Genomic DNA, 22352 nt, shown 5'->3' with positions numbered 1-22352 from the left:
TATAAATATATATATTTTGGACCACTTTGATCTGACTTGTATTTGCATTTCACCTCTTTATACCACTTACACTGGCAGCACAGAATTACCTTAAATTATAGTAAAGGATAATTTATCTGCTTTAATATCCCTTTATTGATGCAAAGTTGTCCCACCGTAAATGAGAATCAGGCCTATTCTACCTTTAAATGACTTATTAGCATAGATTTTAACCTCAGGATTTTTTAGTTATATTTTTCTGATGTAGCTATTACATGTATGAAAAACAAGATATTTTATTTCTTGAACAATCTACTTTACAAAAGGACTGAGCTTACATGGTGAGAGCATATAATGTAAATGAACAGCTTGCTCTGTATGTAAATAGCTGAGAGTCAAGCATTTCAAATAAAGACTTGATGTTGGTGACTCTTAGGACTGAGGCCTGAGAGGTATTTACGTTGACAGACAGATTTGTTAAAGGCATCTTTTTAAGTCAGAGGAGGAAAGTGGATCCTCTCTTAAAAGAAATCCAAACCTTTAAACATTTTCAGCAGTTTGAGATGATGATTCTTCTTCATTTTCTTACAATTCAGTCCCCTTGAAATGGACAGTGAAGTCTCCTTGACGGAAAGCTTGTTTATACATGGAGGCTTTCCAGCTATTTGCTCTTAACTCTTTCCATGGTGTATGAAAGCTGCTTGCAACAGGATAATCTCAGGCTTTGACACACACAAGCGTGTTAGTCTAGGATAACAAGATTAGGGGTGTTTGCAGTCTTGAATGAAGGCAGGAGAACCGCAATACGTGGCGTTAGCACCTATTGCAGAAGTACTTGTGGCATGGCAGGTGCTGCTACTGAGAGGACTGGTAACTCTCTGCGCCAAATCACTGTGGCACAAGTTGCTGTGGGCAGCACTGGCATGGTGTAGCTCATGCAGGGTTACCTGCTGGAGCCTGCAACCTGTAACTGATGTGGAATAGCTCTTTTGCTCGGAGTTCTTAATTCACCCCAAGGTGTATTAGCATCTTAAGGTAAAATAGCCCTTAGAGTGAATTAAGGCTGAAGCTGAAGGTTAAATACATACCTCGTTCAGCTCGAGAATAGCTGAAAGTGCTGGAACGCACTTATCCTCAGCCAGCTGAGGGCCGGGGGGACCTTGATCAGCTGTGTAACTTCAAGGCCCGTTCAAACTATGCTATTCATGGCAGCCATAGCAGACTTTTGCTCCCAGCTGCATGGTCTCTGGCTCTGACGGGCTTCATTGTGACAGCCAGGTCCAGCTGTGCCCCTTCAGCAGAAGGAAATGCTTACACCACTGTCATGCCAAGAGGGGTTTCCCCATGTTGAGAGGAATTTCTGTCTGCCCCTTTTGGGGAGTTTTCTGGCTGGTTTTCAGTGAGGTGTTATGAAGCAGCTGGAAACCTTTATGTGTTAAACTGGAGATTCTGGAAACCTTATTCTTATTTATTAGCATCTGACTGATCTCTATCTGTGATCTTTGGAATGTGCTGCCATGTGGGAGTCTGGAGTCCCTTATTGCCCGGAAGGAAGCAGTTCCTACCAGCACAATGCATGGAAGTGGCACTGGCATGCTCAGAAGGGAACCTCAGAAACTCCCTTAGTAGAGAAAAAAACTTGGCTCATCACAGAGTAAGCAAAGATGGTGCAGGAGGGAAGTAAGGAGAGAAAATGAGGATATCTTAATCTCTGGCAGAAACAGTCAATCTGTTATTGGAGCGTCCCACCCAAGCCAAGGGGATTAAACAAAACCTGAAAATGCAGCTGGCGCTGGGGAGGAGCGGGGAGAGCTCCACCACACAGAGGTACTTTACAGATTTGCAATTTGTTTAAATGCAAGAAGATAGTTAAAAAACTTGTAAAAGTCCTTCATTTCAGTAAAATAGAAAGCTAAAAGATTATTTCAGACATAAAATTTAAATGTTTTACCCTAAAACCACTGCACAGCACCCTTCCTACCCTTGCATTCCACACCGCTTTCCAAACTGCGGGGTTACCAGCAGCCCTCCAGACCCTCAGCAATGCTGACTGTGGAAAAGTGGTGTGAAGGGGAGTCCCGTGAAGGCAGACCAGCCTGCTGCCGTGTTTCTCATTGCACCAGTACTCCACCATCTCCCACTGCTCGTAAAATAGGGTGGAGCTAGAAATGGTGTATGCTGGCTAAGCCAACTGGATGACCCTGGAGACAAATTCTGAGGGAAGAAAAGCGTTCACCTCTGCAATATCAGAATGCAGAGGCCAAGAGTGGGAACAACATCTGAGATAAGACAGCTCTATTTCCTAATTGACACCATCAATGTCCTTTAGGAAACTTTCACATTATTAGTCCCTTTCTTTTACAACAGCAGATGGTGTCACATGGTTGAGGAAACAAGGATAAACACTTACCCACCCTGCTAATAAATCACTTGCAAGACTGTGCTTGACTGTGCTTTAATGGAGGAAATGGGAGTAGCTGAAAACTGACCTCTTTACCGCTCCACAATATTAATTGAAAGGATTTTGAACTGGTGCTCATAGTTTTTGGAGTTTGAGTTTTCTGCCCAAATCTACCCTCTCCTGCACTCCCAGTAAATTGTGCAGGATATTAAAAAACGGTATGAAAGCCTTCGAAGTACCAAACTAAGGATTTTAAAAGCTGCTAGTTATTATATTGATTAAGTAAAAAGGACCTGCTGCCAATGACAACTTGGTTTTCCCTTTTCAAGTTCAAGGTAGTAGTTTATGTAAGCACATTTTGAGAAAAATTGCTAGAAAACAATATTGTAAAACTGCCAGCTCCCTGGTGGAGAAAACTGGCAAACTTTACTTTTCTTAGTTTTGTAAAACCATGGATATAAATAGTGAGTGGGCCAGTGTGGCTCTATTTTTGTTTTCCCGGAGTTTGCAAACACACTTTGTGTCACTGACATGCCACATTAAAACAGAGGGCACTGGGTGATTAAGTTAATTTAATTTTGTCAGCATTTGGCATTTGCTGATGCAGAAGGAAATCTTGTTCTCTGCTGTGTCTACATGTGGATGAAAGGAATAAAATATTTACTGTACAGAGCTAAGACACCAGATGCTTCTTTACTTCAGAGACTTCTATGGAATGGGAAGTCAGGAAGTGCTGCAATTCATTATTTTGTCTCTGGCATGAAATTTGGGTATGGAATTTATTATGTTTTTAATAAGAAAAAAAATTTCTTTTTACCTGGTTGTAATGTATTGTCTATTACTGTTGGCTTTTCTGTATTCAGCACTGTAGTACCACCTGGAAAAGAAATCATGCGTATCATGATACATGGGGCACAACAAAGGACACAGCAGTCATTAGGAATGCCCTATATATAAATCTGAAATATTACCATCTTTATTAGACATGTAGGTAACCGAGTATGTGAGCTTAAGCATGAAAACATGTCATTAAAATCTGGTTTCCTTTATCAAAAAAGAAAACAAGAACTCATCATTGAATAAAGCTGCGTACCTTTGGAGTCCTTGCAAACACGGACTAATCAATCCTCACCATGTCCCTATTGTGGACACTGATTTGCTCCAGATCACATGGGAAGACTGTGTCCAGTCTCTGTAGCACCTCTTAAGGGTCACCAGTCACCAGTTTGTGCCTTCCCCCGTGACACGTTGTTTCTCATATGAGGGTTGTGACATCCTCCATCCCCTGCCATGCTGGGTCCTCCCTGTGCGTTGTTTCATAGCTGCCTTGTGAGACCAGCTCACAAGGGAGGTGCATGGGAATTGCCTGACTTCAGGCTATAATCTAAGGCAAGTTTCACCTCTATCTCAACCAGCAGAAGGAATTAAGGACTTCCCCTTTGTCTTTTTCATGCAGATGAACAAGAGGTGAGTGGGGTCATGGCCCTCTCCTAAGCTTACTAACTGGTATTTTAAAAATACTTGACTTTTTAAAGCAAGTCTTATATTGATAAAGGAAACAAAAAGTAAATAGCACAATTATAAATGCGCAGTGGGGTGTTGATTACCAGGCAATGGCTTTTCTTTTCTTCAGCAAGCAAGTGCTTAAAGCATTATAGAAAGGATGACTATGATGACTTCCTATGAGAATGAATGCTTAAGCTATATCAGCTTTATGTTTGTGAGAATGATCTGATGGGAAATGCTATAAGCCACACAAATAGAGTAGCTCTGTATGGGGTCCAAATAGAGCAGGAAGGAATCTGTCCTACAGCACAATTACAGTTAATTGCAAGGGAGGCTTCATTGTGATACTCACATATGTGTAAGTGCTATCAGGAGAGCAACTCTAACAGTCATTCCCATGAGAACGTGGGTGCCACACTTGCATGGGGAGTGGATAAAAGAGGGTGAAGCACTGATGAAATCCCCTCTGCCCTGCCCTGCCATCCTTAATGGGCTATGAGATTTACATACTTTCCTTCTATGCATTTTGGAGGAAGAAAATAATGTTTACAATGAGATTATCGGTATAAACACTTATGAGCATTTTGGTGTTATAAGTAACGTCATACATATAATGCAATGTTTCTAGGGTGTCCAGAATGAGTGGGTATGCACTGCTCAGGGTTTCGAGGGGGCACAGTAATTAATTATACTGAAGTGTTTGCACTTTTGTAGTAAGTGAGATGTAGTAATTTTCAATGTTAGTACTGAAGTAGGTTCAGTTCCCCAAAAGACCTGGTGCTCAGGAAGACTGGTGACTGTTCCCTCGCCTCAGAGATTATGAACTGCTCCCTAAGCACAACCTGCCAAAATTGCCAGAGGGAGTTTCTTCTGCTCAATAAGCTTTCCCTGAGGGACATGAGGGATGCAGTCCTGAGCTCCCTGAAGTGCAGAATATGAAAGAAGAGGAAAGGTGCTTGCACAGATCTGTCTTCTACTTCTCACACAGCCTCTATCTATCTATATGAAATATGGCTCTACCTATTGTGCTTCTCAAGCCAGCCCTCGATGTAGGGCTTTGCAGGAAGCCCCAGCATTTCCTGGCTTGGTTCTTTCAGAAAAATAGATATATTACAATGTTTAGTAACATTGACAGCTTTCTTAACTATCTTAACACAATACAGACTATTTTATCAGACTCCTTGCATGGCTGTTTTCAAGAAGACTAAGATTCATCTGGGACCCTGATTTGAAAAGCAGTGACAGTAACTGTGCAGTGTCTTTTCCACTCAAGAACTGTCCTTCAATTTATGATTTGCAACATACATTTACAGCTCAGAAAGGGTTTGATGCTGTAACTGCTCTTTCATTTATATCTGCTGTTGGATGTTCTACTTGGCTGCTTCCAAAAAGCCAATCTCTTACTAAGGTTTCCCAATGTCCTCTTGGACAGCTATTGCCAGATTTTAATGCTATTTTATATCATGGATATAAGAAGCAATAAACATTTATTAGATAAGCACACTGGGGAGTAGTGATGAAATAACTTTTGTAGCTATGTCCAGAAATAAGCTTGAAACAATGAGATATATAGATCTGCTATAGGAAAAACTCATCAGATGGGCCCAGAGCTTTGTGACCTCCAAGAACAGATCAAAAACATAGTGGTGCAGTGTCAGCTCTCTCAGCAGGACAGTGGTTCTGTACAAAAGTAGAATAATATGAAAACTAGAAAGCTTCTTCCAGTCCAGATGCAGACTATGTCATGTTTCTCCCTCCTATTTTTCTGCTAGTGATGGCAGCTTGGAGAACATCAGACTACTGAAATGCAGTGTTAGTGGGGAAGCTCATGGAAATATTTCTGGCGGTATATGTGTGAGCACGCTTTGAGGAAACAAATCTGCTTTATTTCTGTCTTGGAAAGGCTTGGGACTTTGAGATTTGAGTCCTATACTAAATTTTAGGTATGGAAGCTTATACATATCTTGAACCTAAACAATATTTCATTTTGAGTTCTTAAATCTCAGACAATAAACCTCAAAAGGTTTGTCCAGCTTTTTTCTTAACAAGAGGAAGTTTGATTAGGACATTTGATTAGACACAATTCCTGCTCAAAAAAAAAATTGCCCTCTCTTCCAGCTAGTCACTATTATTTGCTTCAAAAATTACATAGCTGAGAAAACAATCAAAACTATTGTCATATGTAAAAGGCAGATGCCTATGTTTTGACAGCACTGACAATACAAACTGCATACCAATGTCCATTTATGTGGTGTGATTAAATCAGTGCAAACATTTAGCTGGTAACTGGTGATGGATATGAGCTACAATGAAGCTGCAATGAAATGAGGATGGTTTCTGCACCTGTCAGTTGGTAGTCATCACCTGTGCCACTGTGACAGTTTGCCTGGTCATCATCACACTCATCCACGGGTTTGCCTTCGGAAACTGTAGGGACAGCGGTAGGAACTGAAAAAAAAAGAAAATCCAGTTGTTCAGTTAAACGTGTGCTGGAGAATCAGCATGCAATTGGCAGTAACATTGTGATGAGCACCATATGCTGTCTTCATGTGTTATATCTGAGGAGTGAAGCAACTCTGCTTCACAGGTTAGTTAGCATTTCTTTGCAATGGGATGTATCTGTTCTGCCTCCTTGGACTAAGGCACTCTGCTGTATCTGAGGTCATGGGCTGAGCGGAGTAGGGCAGCAAAGCCCTGGACTGTCTATTCACTGGCTAACAAGTGTTTCTTGCTCCTACCAACGAAAAGAGAAAGTGTGGCGAGGCAGAATGGGAGTCTTGGGGGGTGGGGGTAGGTAGAAAACCCATCATTTTATCGCAGGCGAAAGTGCCTGTGAATGGGCCTGTGCAGAGGAGCAGGAGGGTGCATGCTCGAGGAGGTAATTCTCCAGCGCCCACCACATTGCTGAAGAAACCTCTCTGCAGAGCACACGTAGGAGAGGAAATGTCTGAGCAGAATCCTGGTAAAGGCAGCAGGAAGGTAGTAAGATGTAGAATCACTTTGTGCTCAATGAGGAGATCTGGAAGGAGTTTCTTTTGTTTTTATTGAAGTTATAAATAAAAGACATTAGTGATGTCAGTCATCCCTCCTGGCCACCTGCCTGCTTCTCATTGGTGATTACTTTCCGGTAGCTGATGCATAGAAGTCTGACCTATGTTATTACAGTTAAAAGCTTGAGATTTGTGCCAGAAAAATATATCTATACCTCAGTATTGCAAAACATAGCACATCTGGAAAATCAGAATAGAAATACTTGGTGCTATGCTGAGGTCTGTGTTTTATGCTGCAGGTATAGTTCCCTGGCTTAAGATAACCACTCTGGGATCCAGGCTTTTGTCTGTTCTCACATGCTGTTATTTTCATTATCAAAGTTTTACTCTCATTATAAACCATGCAATAATGCACTTGTTTCTCAGATTCTTCTTTGCTCTTTCACTGCCCCCAGAGCCTGCTGGCTGCATAAGATCTTATGCACTGACTTCTTGACTTGAAAATGTCAGGAGGCATAGTAGTTTCTGAAGTAGCTATACTCTGGGATGAAACGTGGCTCTTTAGGACCCTGACCTATGCTTTACAGGTACAATCAAGCTCTAGTCAAAGAAACAGTTCTGTACCTATTATGAATTATGCAGAGTGTCTGTTCCCCACATCACTTAAAAAACCCCTTTGGGAGCTCCCCCTAGTTTTCTACACCCAGTTAAGTTTCTTATCTTGATCTTTGTGCTCCTGTATAGCCTCAAGCTTGCCTACATCTCTGCCATCATTTCATATAAGCGCCTTGGGATTCTTTGAGCACACAAAACTTGCCTTTGCTCATTACTCTTGGAAAGCTGATTTCTGCTCCTGCCTATGCCTACCTCCGTGTTTCTTTTCTCATCTCTACTTCTTTCTTGCTCAGTAAATCTCAAGTGACTTCTCTTCATTCAACTCTCTCCTTGAGATAGTTATACAACAAAGTTTTCTTACTATGTTTCTACCACAGGTAAATGGGAATAGGCCTCACTTGTCCATGGATGATCTACAGGTGAGCACCCTTCAAAAGAACACCATAGAAGAAAGACAAATGCAAGAAGACGTGTCCCAGAGAAAAATTGTACTTGCAGTTTATCTAAAAGCAAAAGTATTTTGCGTGCTCACTCTCCTCTTTGGCTCTTCCATCTCTGTGAGCAATGTGTTCTTATAAAGTGTTCCATGGACTCACTTCTTGAAGTCTAGGTGGCTACAGGAGCCCTGTGGCTGAAGGAGACTTTGCCCACAGGTTGTGAGTTTTCATAAGGCAGTTGCTGGGTTTTCTTTTTTTCTGAGCCAGTAGCACAATAGTCTGCAGGAACTATATTCCCACAGGAAATGAGGACGTCCTGCAGGAACTAAGAAGTATTTCCAACCTCCCCACTTTCCGGGCCAAGTAAAAAGCATACTTATTCAATCTGGCCTTCACTAAAAAAACAACACCACAGAACTCATCAGTTCTCACAGCAAATGCCTCCCACTCTTCCGCCTTGGGGAAGAAATGGTGAGAAAGAAATGGAGGCAGAGCAGTCAGTTCCATTCATCTCAGGAGCCCGTTCAGCTACTTCTGTATCAGGTATCATATGAAACCCTGAATAACATGGTTTGTTATTCTATTGTTAAGCTGTGTGGTTTATAAGCAATGCCATGATGGCATCATCATCCACCAGATAAAACTGTGAAATTCACGTAGTGTTATCTGTAGTTATCTATGAAGTTAAATAATTATTGTTTATATAACAAGAATCAAAGCTTGACTTAATGTCACAGTCCAAGGATAAATGTCTAAACTTTTCTCTTCCTGGTCTTTCATCTCCTACATATTCTTGCAAAATTAAAGCTTGGTAAGGAAAAAGAGGCACCCTTCACTTCCCAAAAGAAACAGACACTGTCCAGCCAAGTAATCATTGCCCACCATAGTGTCTCGTGGGACTTCCACATCCTTTGAAGGAGCAAGGGACATAATTGCTGTATTTAGTGCAAAGCTCCCTTTGCATTCTCAGAAAACATCTCTTCCGGGACTGTATCATGGTAACATAAAATTTAAGTTCCTGTCTTTATCTCTCCTACTAGCTCTATGCTTCTCAGAAGTATAATCATAAGGCTGTTTAAGGGAAGAGAAAACTATGTGGAGAATATCACTGTGATTCAACAAAGGAATGGTAGAAAGAATAATATTTGTGCCTTGGGCATATTCAAATGTCTGCAGAGAAGGAATTGATTAGGCCAAGCACAGCACTAATGGCAGTCATGGAAGCGAGAGTCTGATGAGCTGCCTGTACAGACACAGCAGTAATCAGTAGTAGTCCAAGTAATGAATGTATTTATTAAAATAATAAAGTGCATTCATCTCTAGCAGAGCAATTACCTTCGAGTTCACAGCCCAACAGCTCCATTCTCAGCCCCAGTCCTGCATGTGTGGCTCTCTCAGGGTACACGCGGATGAATCTTGTTGATACAGGTTCAAAAGTCCGCAGTTCAGGTGTGTCATAATTGGTGTTGCCTTCAAAAGTCTGCAAAGCATCACAAACACTGCTTGTTGAAAAAAAGCTATTTTCAACAATTGTCATTCTTCATTCTCTAGTCTTTGAATTAGCTGAGCAGTAGGTCATATCCTAACTCTTAATAAGTGTCAGGATTCCTGTCCTAAATGAGAATGGAAAAGACATTGTTAAATCTTCTTGTAAAAGTAATGCATTTCATTTTTCATAAACTCAGTAGCAACCAATCCATCAGGGTCATAACAAGAGCTGAGTGTTTAATGAGACATGTTTTTAAATGACGCTCTGATCTGGGGTTTAACTGGGTGACATTTTCAACACTTCTCAGGGAAAAAAATGGCTGAGGTGAAGATCCTGTCACCTTTTAAGTGGTTACAATAATAATCGAACTATTCAAGAGAAAATTCCAATCTGATTTCCCCCAGTGACAGAGTTTAACAAGTTGTAGTTATTTCAAAAGGCATAAATTAAACTCCAGGAATAGTAGCTGCAAGAGTTCTTCCAGTGAGCTTGCTATTGAATAAGAATAAAAAGAGAGAAATAAAGAAGAAAGCTGCTTCCTGACAAAACTGCTATATAATCCAATGGGCAAGGCAGGTCAGCAAATCTACATTTCAGACAAAAATCTCTTCTTTGGGTTGCACTCTGGGTTATCCAGCCATAATGCTGCTTTCAATGGCATTTGTTTGACACCTTCGGCTTCTCTTGTCAATGATCTTTTGCATATAGAACAAGTTATAATTTGTACTTAGAGCAACACTGCAGGTGACTCCATGGAGATGACTGGTCCTTAGAATGAATTGACTGTACAAAGAAAAAGTCCTTGCCATGAAGAGTTTATAATCCAAGACATGCAAAAGGAGTTATTTTTACCCTATATTATGGTAAAAAAATGACTTTGGAATATCATGTATAGAATACTCTAAAGTACAAAATCTGAAAATGCGTGTAATAATGAAGTAACAGTACTTTCAACTGTGCTTTTCTGTGAGTTAGTTAAATTACAAGATATTAAAAAACGACTTCTTTGAACTAGAGTTCAAATTTGGGAGTGGAGGCGATATTGTAAGATACTTCCAACTCATAGCTGCAAAGCCTGAAGAAGCCACCAGATGCCTTTCATTTTGGATGAGGACAAAACTGAACCTGCTATTGATCTTGCTAAAACAGAGGCCACGCGTAAAGCTCGCTGTATTTCCCAAGGCACAAAACCAGCATAGGTAAACCTGATTGCTACTTGTATTTTCAGTGCAGTCCTGAAAGTCTTGCTTGTTCTTACTACAGACCTCTTTCTTATGAACCAACAGTCCACAACCCCTTCTTGCCATTGGTTAGAGTGCCAGCTGCAAAAGCAAACAATGGTGGGAAACTATGACCAACTAAACTAAAAGTAAGAATTCCAGCATGAATGCTTCTGCTCCTACTGCCTAGGGCAGATTGTATCTCCAAGGTGGCTTCAAGGGGCGCTGGCTGACCTGGTGTTCTGCCAGTACTTGGAAGACAGTAGATATGTAGATGGCCTGTCAGAACTAATTAACATGGAATTACGTATTATTATATTTGAATAGCAATATAGTGCAGATTATTAGAAAATTTACCTACCATAAGAGAAAGAATGAATGCCATTTTATGTGTAAAAAGCAGACAGACACATGTATCTGAGGAATCCTTGCTTCCTCTTTAATAGCAGTCTTAATAGCAACATATAATAACGAAAACAGTTTTATAAAAGACATCAGTACTGAAGTACTGACACATAGACATTAGAATTCAATAGGCATCTGGAATTATATTGAATCATTGTCCCCTTTAGTGCAGAGCTGCCTGTGATTCAATTTTGACTGTTCATTTAAAACATGTAGTGATATTCTTTGTGGGGGAGGAGAGAGTATACAAGTAAATCTTCACTTTGTGAGTGTCTTTTATGCAGGCTATGTCACAAATTGCTTTACTTTGTTACAAAGGTAAGTTATAATAAATATTAGCTAAACAAAAGAGAAGCTAAACAGGTGAGAGGAAGAAAAAACTTAATATCTTTTCAGATCAAAATAAACATTGCAGAAAAATTTAAAAGGGTTGTTCCAAATGGCAGATATCTGGAAGTTTCTTGTATTAGAAATGATTATTAAAACCCCCCCAAAAAGTGCAAGGAGGAAAGAAGTATGAAAGAGAAAGATGACTTTGTGGAGTAAGCTTGAGTAAAACTATGGACAAGAAATACAAATTGGACCTTGAAATGAAAATGGGGCTCTGTGTCGCTTGAGGATTTGTGATGTTCACTCATTTGAGTGCTTGGGCTAGGCTTAAAGGGGGAAGTATTCTGCACATTCGAAAATAGCAGAGATTAGGTCAGCCAAAGGAGGAGTTATGATAGTCCTAGTGAAAGGAGATGCAGGCATGGAAGACAAGATCATAATGAAAAACAAACGTTTCATCCTTTGGACGTATTCTGTTGTTATGTTTAGCTTGTCATTGCTCTTTCTTTTCCTAAAGTGCAGTTGTTTTTTTATTGAAAGTCAAGACTCTAACCAAGTGAATCTATGTGTTTCATTTCATATAACTGAGCTGTTTCTAATCCACATTCCTTCTGTGACTCATTATAGCATGCTGTCCCATCCAGCTCCACTCGAATTTAAAAATGCTACATTCCAGTATTAATATTTTAAATCCCTCAGACTCCCAAATCATGGGATTTTTCTGATTCTCTTTAAAGAAAACTTTTGCTTTGGAAGAAAGTTTGTTAAATGTCTTGAATTTTGGGGGAGGATTATAATTATGCCAAAATTTCCAGCCCTCTCCATTCCATTAATCTTGAAAGCTAATTTCTGGTAGTGATGAAAGCTGAGGATGGGCTCAGTGCATTAGTTAGCACACTAGTTTTCTTGTCAAACTGCTAACTTCTGACAATGATGGCAAGTGCTTGTATTAGAAAACAGAAAACCATGCAGCAGACGGCGCACTGCTTTGAAAGCATATGGCATTATTTTTTTCCCTCATTGAGCCACAGTGTAGAAGTACATGTCAAAACAACATCTATCTTAGAAAGAAAATGGTTAGATCCCATTGTTGATTTACACTCTCTTCACACTTTATGATGAAGTCAAAACTCATGGTAACAAGAGAAAGGAGCTGACTGCGAAGGCTGGATTCGTTTAGTTTTAATCCCCAAAACAAATGATGAAAAGTGATAAGAAGTGATAAAATGCAGACATATTCAGTGAGATTAAAACAGGAGAGAATGAAGTCCAATATTTACTAAATGTGCCTGGAAAAGCTATATCCCTGGGCCCACTCAGCTTTTCCTTTAAGGAAACACAGGTTTGTCCAATGGATGAGTCTATACGGCAAAACAGCTTTTACATCTAATTTTCAGACTAACACAGATGAGATGCAGAGCAACTCTCAGAATTCCCATCTGCCAAGCACCACACTGACTTGCCTTTTGAGGCCACATTATTCCTTGATAATTCCAGTACTGCAGCACCAGTCTGTGAACAGGATTGCATGCCCACTGGTTTCCTCAAGGAACAGGACAGGAAGACTAAAAAAGCGTTGTGCCTTTTGAGGCAAAAATGCACTCTGTGAGCAACAATAGCAAAATGGGGTGGAAGACTTAATGAATGGGATTTGTGGCAAATAATTAATATCCTGAAAAGCATACATTCAAAGACAAACCAAAATAGGTACATTCCCAAAAGCTTTTCTGGGCCATACTCATTTTCTTTGCCTTGGCATCTAACCCAGCAATTAATTTGGTCCTCCTCTGTAAGTGTCTGGCAGTTTCTGCTTGAACCTATGAACCAGGTGACCTTTATTCCCAAGCAACCTCCAAGATGCTTCACTTGTGACAATACGATAGTGCTTTTCCCTTGAGATGGGATAACACATCAAAAATTCCATCACTTTCTTTTGGAGGGACTTGGATCAGACTGTTATGGAGAGCCTGTGAAGCCCTCAAGGCAGACTACAGGCGGTTCAGAAATCCAGCAGGTACTCCATTGAGTTAAACAACTCAGACAAAAAAGAAGAACAGAAAAGAAATTCAATGTCTTAAACAAGCTTGTTCATTGTCAGTGGAAAAACTGCAGCAGAAACTCTACTTTTTTGTCAGTGTTGCATATTATCATTTCACAGGATTTTGCAGTAACCTAGGGGCTGCAGAGATACACCACCCTTGTCAGAAATCAAGTCTGAACTAGCTGTTGAGTAAACAAAACCTTTGCCGCAGCAAGAGGCTAATGTCCTAAGGTCAGCGCCTGCCCTCAGGCATGGGACAGTTCCCATAGCATCCCTTCAGGGTTGCTGCCTTAGGAGTCCTCCTGCTTGGCTTCATCCCAGCTGTGCTCCTTTTCTAAGGTCAGAGGTAGATGTGTAGGAATTCAATGCAATCTTTTTTTTAATGCAACTTTTTTTTAAAGCAGAGCTTTCCTCCTTACTTTTGTCTTTTTCTTGCTGGAATCCATGATCATTTTCCAATCTGACCCATTGTTGCTGTAGCCAATTTTGAATTTTTTCATGAATACTTTGTTTTCACGGTGCTTGCCTCCTTGGACAATTATGCCCCTCACTTTTTTTTCTTCACCAAGGTCTATCTGAAGCCATTCGTTTGTATACGGATGAGTAGTTGGCGGCAGCGCCCAACCTGAACGGCTCGTTATGAGACGAGCATTTTCTGGGATCCAGTTTCGATCAACTTGAGTAGATGCAGTAATCTGAGAGTCAGAAATGAGCCCAGACACCATACCCAACATCCCAGAGCAAGGATAATCTGCAGAGAAAAAAAATAAATTAAATAGTTAATCTGAACAAGTACCAAAACAGAAACAGGACACATCCGTTAATTCAACTATCATAAGCAATTACTTATTTCTTTCTTATACCCAAAAGAATCTCTTTGGATTTGTATATAATTTTCACTTGTTCAAACTTGCACATCTAGTTTTGGCAGGAAGTACTGAAATACCACAAGTATTTCTGGCTTGATGGGAACCAAAAGGATCAGAAAATCCAATTCTATTCTTGTTTTCAGTTCTTCTTGCTAAGGGGAAGAGTGCAGTCTCACATCTGAATTTGTGAATATTTCCCTAGAGAAAACTTCCAAAATCAGAGGAAACCTCACTGCAGATTACTTAATTTTATTGACATTGGAAATGAACATCTTCCATGCATTCTGTAAAATACAATTTATTGCTGTACTTGAGATTTTCCTATTGCATTTCTTTGGTCTCTCAGGCTTTTTCAAATGACACAGAAGTTAGAGAGTTGCTTCTTTCATGGTCCCAGATAAATACAAATTAAAAGTAGGAAAAGCTGCTAACAAGGAACGAAGATTTCCAAAACAGAATGTATCACCAGTTCTGCTAATATTACCTTCTTGTAATCTGAAAAGATTTCATAAAATGATCTGGAATTCTGTAACACAGCAATAAGTAATCTGATTTTCCCGCTATAGGGAAACCAGTCTTAAGAAACATTTTCAAGGCTAAAGAAACAAACCTTAAGGGGGGAAAAAAAATCCCCAGAACTGTCAAAAATTGGTGCCAATGAACTGTATTAAGTGCTACAAAAGGATGCTAGATTGTTTTTGGAATAATCAGCTTTGTAAAAAAATATTGAATCATTAACATTTTCTTTAATCTCTAACTTGTTTTTTAACTTTACATTTAAAACCATCTCCATTTTGTAGGAGTTGTAGAAATCCTAAAACCAGAAAAATCTTCTAAAAAAATTCCTGCTTATGCCTTTTGTTTGGTTTGGTTTTTGTTTTCTTTTTTTTTTTAGAATTAATGCCTTTTGCTGTTACTTCGGAAAGCACTTTTGACAGTTATTTTGGTAGTTAACTTATATATAAAGGATTTACATTCCTGTACTGATCAGTAGTGGGAACCTGAGTTTGTATGTCTAGTTGCTTGAACAGGCTTCAGATCTGACAGTACCTTGCAATGGTTTTAAATCTAGTTATTTACCGCTGTTCCTTGGGAAACCTGCTGAGAACTACCTACAAAGAGCAGGCATGAGAGAGAGAGACTGGAGGGTTAGGAAGGAAAAACAAGATGGGAATTTGCAAAATATCTGTGTAGCCCAGGTATCTTGCATGGAGCTGTGAAATAATTGCTAGAAAAGCAATTAACCCTTATTTTTGTTCACTTCTTAAAGCTGAATGACTAAAAGATAATGCCTGAATTCAGATAACATTGGATGTTTGGGTTTTTATTTTCGTTAGGTTTTTTTTTTGTTTTTTCTTTTTACATTTCTACATTCAGACCATAGTGGAAATAGTGAAGATGCATTTCACTTATAAAAATAAAACCCACAACACAGGCACAATAAATTTCCTTGGTTTTAAAATCCTTCACAAGACCTACCTGTTATCTTGCAGCCATAAACTTCAAATCTCAGTGATACTCCATTTTCCCAAGACACAGGTCTAATTCGCACAAACCGTGTTAAAACTGGTTTGGCAAAAGGTCTGTAAACAACCTCAGTGGGATTGCTATTCCCTTGGAACACCTTTGTGTGGAGAGAAAAAAAGGTTATATTTGTTAGACTTTCTCTTAAATGGTGTTTATAATTCTGCGCTTTACAGATAATTACAATACAAGGTCTAACCAGGATTATTTTTGGCAGGGGTGAGACAAGAGAATTGCATGGACAATTATTTCATAAACTTCTAGCATCATTTTTGCAGACAGCTTTCCTTGGGGAGGAAAAAAGAAGGTGTTAGGTGTTCAATGATACTAAAAAATACTTGCTACCTGCAGAGTCCCATAACAGACCATAATGCTGCAGAGCAGGTCAGGGCAGCTCAGGGCCATCTTGAGAATTGGAGCTCACCTGAGTGCAACAAGTGTCTGTCCACTCCCTGCATATTTTGAGGTGTCGCTAATGCCCAGATCTACATGCAGAAATGACGTACACTGGTCTTTGCCACCCAAGGGCTGCCGCGTCGTGGAAAAATCCCTCAATGCCCCATTAGGGCAGTTTTATTCCTTACATACTTACAGAATGACGCAAAATGCTACAGAACCTCAGGCTCAATTTAAAGGTTTGGATTTCAATTAAATCACATAAAAATCCAATATGGAATTAGGATAAGAACATACATTATTTTGCAGTCCTTGGGATTAAGAGTTTTGCAGACTCTATTGTGCAAACCTTGCTTTGTTAACCTTCCATTTTAAAATCCTTTCAAACAAGTACTCAAACTTTATTTCTCCTTGAATACTGAGATGGAAGTCTATTTAAAATCTATATAGCAGGCTCTAAGATTTTCTCTGCATCCCCTGAGGCTAACAGTCAAAACAGATGAACAAAGAGACTTCCACAAGAAAGGACAAGATTGTGCTGTGCTTTCATGTTGAGGATCCTGCAGACACACTCCTTCCTAGCAGAGCTGAAACCTTGCAATATTCTAGTCCAAAGAAGGTGATTCAGCTTCCTGCTTCTTCCTCACGTAGAAAGGACCAATTTCCTGTTGTTTTCCATGGATACAAACGCCTCTCCTTTTAAGGGAGTTTCTCCCATTTCTTACAGACACAGTCTACTTTCCTGTTTGTTACTTGCGATAACTGCACTAATTTGCAGAAGGGGCTGGCAGTGCACAAATGTCAACTCATCAGGCTCCCTTACAGCTCAAGTAATTCAATACAGGAGTTTCATATCTAGCAAGAGATTTTAAATGGAGCTACATTTCTTTCAGCAACTTTTTGTGTCTGGGAGGACCTTCTGTACTTTTCTCAAGGTCTTAATCTGACTGAGAAAATGGGTCTTAAAAGTACACAGCTCCTTACAGGTTAGTGGCACACTTGTGTGAGGCTGCCTTGAAGAGAGCTGAGGCTGCCTGCTTTTGTTGTTCGTTCAGTAGCCAAGTCTCCTTTAACTTTTAACCTGAATAAAGACACGAGAGGGGGACTGGTGTGCAGTTTTTTCTTGTCTTGAACAACAGCAAAATACTGCCATTTTAGAAACCTGATTTTTTTATAAACTCTTTGAACAAATAACCCAAGCTTAGGAAATGTTCTCACTAATAAAGGACAGCATGTACAAGAGAAACTCATGTAAAATACACTCTTGGAAAGTTTACAAATTGAAGCTGGTAATCACAATAAGGCATGGTCTGATTTTGAAAGAGGCATTTGTTCAAATTATGGGAACTGGAGCCAGGAAACCCTGTGTCTCATACCAGCCACAGCGTTGGCTCCTCTTGTGACTTTATACAACATTATACAGGGCCCACATTGGGGCATTTCACCTTCTAAAGCTCCTTCTCTGTAAAACCAGGATAATATCTATCAAAGAGAAGCTTTCAAGATTCACTTTTTATTGTTTTGCAAAGTGCTTCAAAGAAGAAAGGTGTATGAGTTAAACACCACTACCATTTTGATTAGATGTATGTAGTGGACTGGGCATAGCACTTACAGACGAGTCAGGGACAAACCAGTAACCAAATATTTAGAGCTAGATACAGTTACATTGATAGCGTTTAATATTACCCAGCTGTGCTGGGTCTTCAGGAAAGGGTCACAAAAACACTATTTTGAAGGGAGGTACCACAAAACCCTTCCAGTTGCATCAGCCCCTGGTGGCCTCTGGCGATGCTGCTCCTGGGCACATGGTGAGGGAAAGGAGGCACAGCCTCACTGGGACTATTCATGGGAAAGTTGGAGCAGAACTGACTTCTCAGTAATGAGTTTTATGTTCATGGCAGCAGACAATGAAGATTTTTCTTACGGGTGTCTAAAGCTGTTTCGTTGGGAGGTCACAGAGTGCAAACCCTCTGATAAATGGGAAGGTGATAAAAATCTATAAGGATGGAAAGATGTGCCTAATTATCTGCCTGCATGACCCCCATCACCGAGGTGCTCCGAAGTCTAACAAACTACTAATGACTTGAGAGCACTCCTGCAAGACAGTACGGCTATGCGCACGGGGAGCTGCCACACTGCATATCCAGAGCTTCACTGCAGATAGGGGACCTACATATTTTTTAAAAGGTTCCGCATAATGCTTTTCTCAAGGTCACATAGAAAATTTCTGGCAAATTGGGAAACAGCAGCACACTCCAGGGAAAAGACCCCAACTACTCAGATTACGGTGGATACAACAGACAGAGAAGCACCTTGCACCCTTTTCAGCTGACCTAGGCTTTGGCTAAACAATTTCTGTGTCCCATTACTACTGAGACAAAAGCTATCTTTTGGATTTGCGATATTGTTAACCCTTATCAACCTGATTAAACCTGTGATACCTCATTCCTCTTTTTCAAACAACTGATAGTAACTAACAGTTCAACAGCCTATTTCTCAGCTGAAGAGAGTTAAAAGCAGAAAGACTTACAGCAGGCTTGTTTCCCTCCTTCAGTGTAATCCAGTCCTCTCCATTGGAGCTGACATCTACACGATACGTTTTCAGGTAATATTCTTTCTTTGTTTCTTTTGAGATGGCTCCTTGGGTCCCAATTCCAGAAACAAAGCGGAGAAGACCTAGATCTACCTGTGGTAATGAATGAACTGGGATGTGAGGACAATCCATTCAGAGCATAACAACACTGCAGAAGTGACACTCCCTCTGCCCCCCTCCCCCCACATTTTACAAAGATAATAAGGATTTTATATAAAGGAAATAGCAACATATTGTTGATAATAACATAGCCATAACCTCCTCTTTTGTAAACAGTGTTATCGCAGGACAGGGAACATTCACCTAATTAGCCAGGGTGGGTTATTCACATGCCGGAAGGAATTATCTTTCCTCTGTGGGGAAGGAAACAGAGACCCCATCAGTGTAAGTGGGAGCCACCAGACTACAGAGAAGTTACTAGATGAGTTCCTCAAGGACCAGATTGTTGAACGAGCTTACTTAATACTTTCATTAACTACCTTGCATAGGTGCTAATGAAATTTGGTAAGTACACAAAGCTGCAAGGCATTGTCAGTACAAGGACAGTCATGCAGTGAGAACGGAGTGACCCTGAGGACTACAGTATTAAAGATGAGATGAAATCAAAGTCATGCACTTAGGGACTGATAACAAGAATTCTGCTAAAACCCGGGAGCTCATCACTTGCAAACAGAAGAGGAGAAAAGAATCCCATGGTGTATTAGTTAGTCACAAGATAATTATGAATTGCTATGTAATTTTGTTGGGAGATGGCAAAGATGTATTTAAAGAAAGCAGAAACATTAGCACAAGTGCAATAATTCTGTTCATGCTGTCAAATGTAGTGAAATTCAATCATTAGAAAATAACGGCATTTTGAACTTGCTGAAGAGATTAACGTTATGGTGTGCATGTGAACACATGTTAGAGGCCTTCTCCCTTCTTCACTCATTCTCTGTCTTCCTCCTGAACTTCTTATGCAGCTACATTGCAACCAAATGGGCCCCCAGGGTCTGTTTCCTTGTCTGGTTCATCATGTGACATCACAGAAGATGTGTTGGCATAGCTGTGTGGCTATGTGTGGCTATGTGTGGCTACTCAAGTCAGTTCTGCCAGCAAAAACCTTTATCCCAGTGCTTAAGTCCATGTGCCAAATGACTGAAACTTGGCACAAAACTTCCTGAAGTGACAACAGCTTTGAAACCCCTGCCATTTCCTTACAGCCTTTCTTTAGCCATAGTAACAAACCAATTAAAACAGAATTCAACACCCCCATTCTCTGCAGCTAGAACCTTCTCTTTATTTCTTAAAGCAATTCCAATATAATAAAATAAATCAATTTAATTCCAACATAAAATGACACTATTCACAAAATATTAATCAAAGTGATTTATTCCCCTAAACTTCAGTTGTCTAGACATTAGGAGGATAATAATAGGTTGAATTAACCCTTCTCAAGAGAATGTCCCATGAATGTCTCAGGCTTTTTCATTATTTCTAACGTACGTGGGATGCAGAATATACATCCCTTGTGTCCCACAGGCATCCTTTTTCCTGGATGTGTGTCATGTATCCAAAGGCACTGGAGCGGTTAAATCCCCATGCTCTGCATTCTCTCTCAAAAGGCTGAAGGAAGTGCTATTGAGGACAGACTGGCTGCTCTCTCAATACCCATGTCATAACCAAGGCATTTTGAAGTCTTCCAACACAAGAATAGCAGCCTTGTGTGTGACAGAGAGACCCAGCATTCGGGGCAAAGCCCCTGCCTCGCCCCAGTTTTTAAGGCTGGTAAAGTCTATACATAACATTTTAGCCCTTGTCTTTCGGGGTGAAATACTGCAACATTTTGTTTTGTCATGATAAAAAAAATCAGTCTTAAAAAAAAAAAATCCCAGCACCACCATACAAAAACAATCAAGTGATTTAAAGTAACTGGAGAGTCTCAGATGTTAGATTGTTGCAATCTGAAAGTTAATGGGGGAATCTGGGCATCATCGCGCTGAGCAATCTCAGCTTAACTTCAAATGCTCTCCAAGCTGTACTCTGCTGATTGTAAAGTGTGCTGCACTGAGTTATGTCCAATACCACATTCACTTCCAGGCTGAAGTGCACTTGAAAATCTGGAAGTCTGAGGGAGTGCAGAGCTAAGTTATTTAAATGATCTGCTTCTCTTACAATTTGAAACAGCTCTTCAGTTTTGACATGATTAGGATCCCAAGTCTGTACCATTCCAACTGATTTGAAATGATTCTAGTAGGAGCTTTTTAATATACAGTAAGTACTTCATTGTGCATATAGTCAAGCAATGGCCTATTACAAGAGTTCTAGGTATTTGAAGCAAGTTAAAATTTAGCATTGGGTGTTTAGGGGAAGATCTGATGAGTTGACGCCTGAGCTAACAATTACAGCTACCAGTCACTGACCATTCAGCCGACTCAGGCTCTACACATCAAAGAACCCCAAACTTTGCTTGGTCCCAAATGCTGATGTTCAAAACACCCCCTTAACTCCTGGGGCACTGAATATCCTTCAGCACCTATCCCACTGCCAAGAACTAAGTCCTAAACACACAAAGGATATAGACACCTACCTTCATGTCTAAAACATGGCAGAATTCAAACTGCAGGTAGAAATTCTCCTGCCAGAAGTTAACAGCTTCCTTGAGAGAGAAAGACTCTGAGAAGACCTCTAATTTATTGCCTATAGATAGGGAAGAGGTAACCCCATCAGAGCCCCAGTAACTCTGTAATATGGTGCAGGAAGAGGGAGGCATCTCTTGTCGTTAGGGAGAACATCTTTGCACATAGATATGCTCTCTTCTGATCAACAAATCTTTACGTGCTTCTTGAAAACTGGAACTATGTCAACAGCAGTCCTTGTCCTGGAGTGCCTGGAGGCTGATGGCTTGAGTGTTCAGCTGCGTGCCACAGCTTTAAAGTCCCTATAAAAGCAAGCTGTAACCCCAGACCTGCCGCATGCCAGGGGATGTTTTCTCACAAACTGTTAGAGGAAAAAAGAATAACTTTTCTCCATCAGTGTTTTGTGAGAAAGGAGCAGTACAAACAAGAAAGGTGGGACTAAGCAGCAGAGAAGTGGAAGTTTTAAGTACTAACTCTGCGTCAGTGCAGAGATCCAGGAGAGAGGTAGAGCTTAAGGCATTTTCATCCTGTTGACAGTTCTCTGCAGTGGCCTTGGGGGTGGAACTGCTCATCTCCAGGTGCATACAAACAGAATTGCAACACTGAGCACCCCTCTGTGGTGCCTAATTTTGTTTGTAAATTAAGCTCTGAATACACTAATCTTCTTCTCTAAGTAAGGTGGTAGAAATAAATTATGTAGACAGCTACCTTGGAAACTGCATGACACGTCTTAAGGCACTGTTAAGCTCACTTCATTAATCACTTTGTGATGTATTTTGTTTTCTTTTCAATGTCTTCTGAAACTTTGCTTTTGTAAAATGGGAAACTATACATAAAACACACGTTCTAAATGTCACAAGGACTGCTCAGAGTTGTTCAACCATACCAACTGCTACTCACAACTGGAATCTGAAGGTACCAGAATGAAGCTATGGTAAG

At 40.2% G+C, this 22352-nt stretch overlaps 1 protein-coding gene across 1 annotated transcript in view; it reads right to left on the bottom strand.

Moving 5' to 3' along the window:
- Nucleotides 1-3197: 3197 nt before the first annotated feature.
- The window catches only part of NRP1 (neuropilin 1), a gene marked incomplete at both ends in the record, with an annotated part of 49636 nt that continues 30481 nt past the window's right edge, over nucleotides 3198-22352 (bottom strand). The window contains 6 exons of the mRNA XM_010132693.1: nucleotides 3198-3257; nucleotides 6230-6334; nucleotides 9264-9408; nucleotides 13833-14164; nucleotides 15762-15906; nucleotides 18733-18888. Coding sequence (XP_010130995.1) covers nucleotides 3198-3257; nucleotides 6230-6334; nucleotides 9264-9408; nucleotides 13833-14164; nucleotides 15762-15906; nucleotides 18733-18888 — 943 coding nt within the window. The remainder of the gene's footprint in view (nucleotides 3258-6229; nucleotides 6335-9263; nucleotides 9409-13832; nucleotides 14165-15761; nucleotides 15907-18732; nucleotides 18889-22352) is intronic.

Source organism: Buceros rhinoceros, unplaced genomic scaffold, assembly GCF_000710305.1.
Source record: "Buceros rhinoceros silvestris isolate BGI_N320 unplaced genomic scaffold, ASM71030v1 scaffold43173, whole genome shotgun sequence".
NCBI classification, from domain to species: domain Eukaryota; kingdom Metazoa; phylum Chordata; class Aves; order Bucerotiformes; family Bucerotidae; genus Buceros; species Buceros rhinoceros.
Note: the sequence above shows the minus strand (reverse complement) of the source record. Positions and strands in the feature narration are given on the sequence as shown.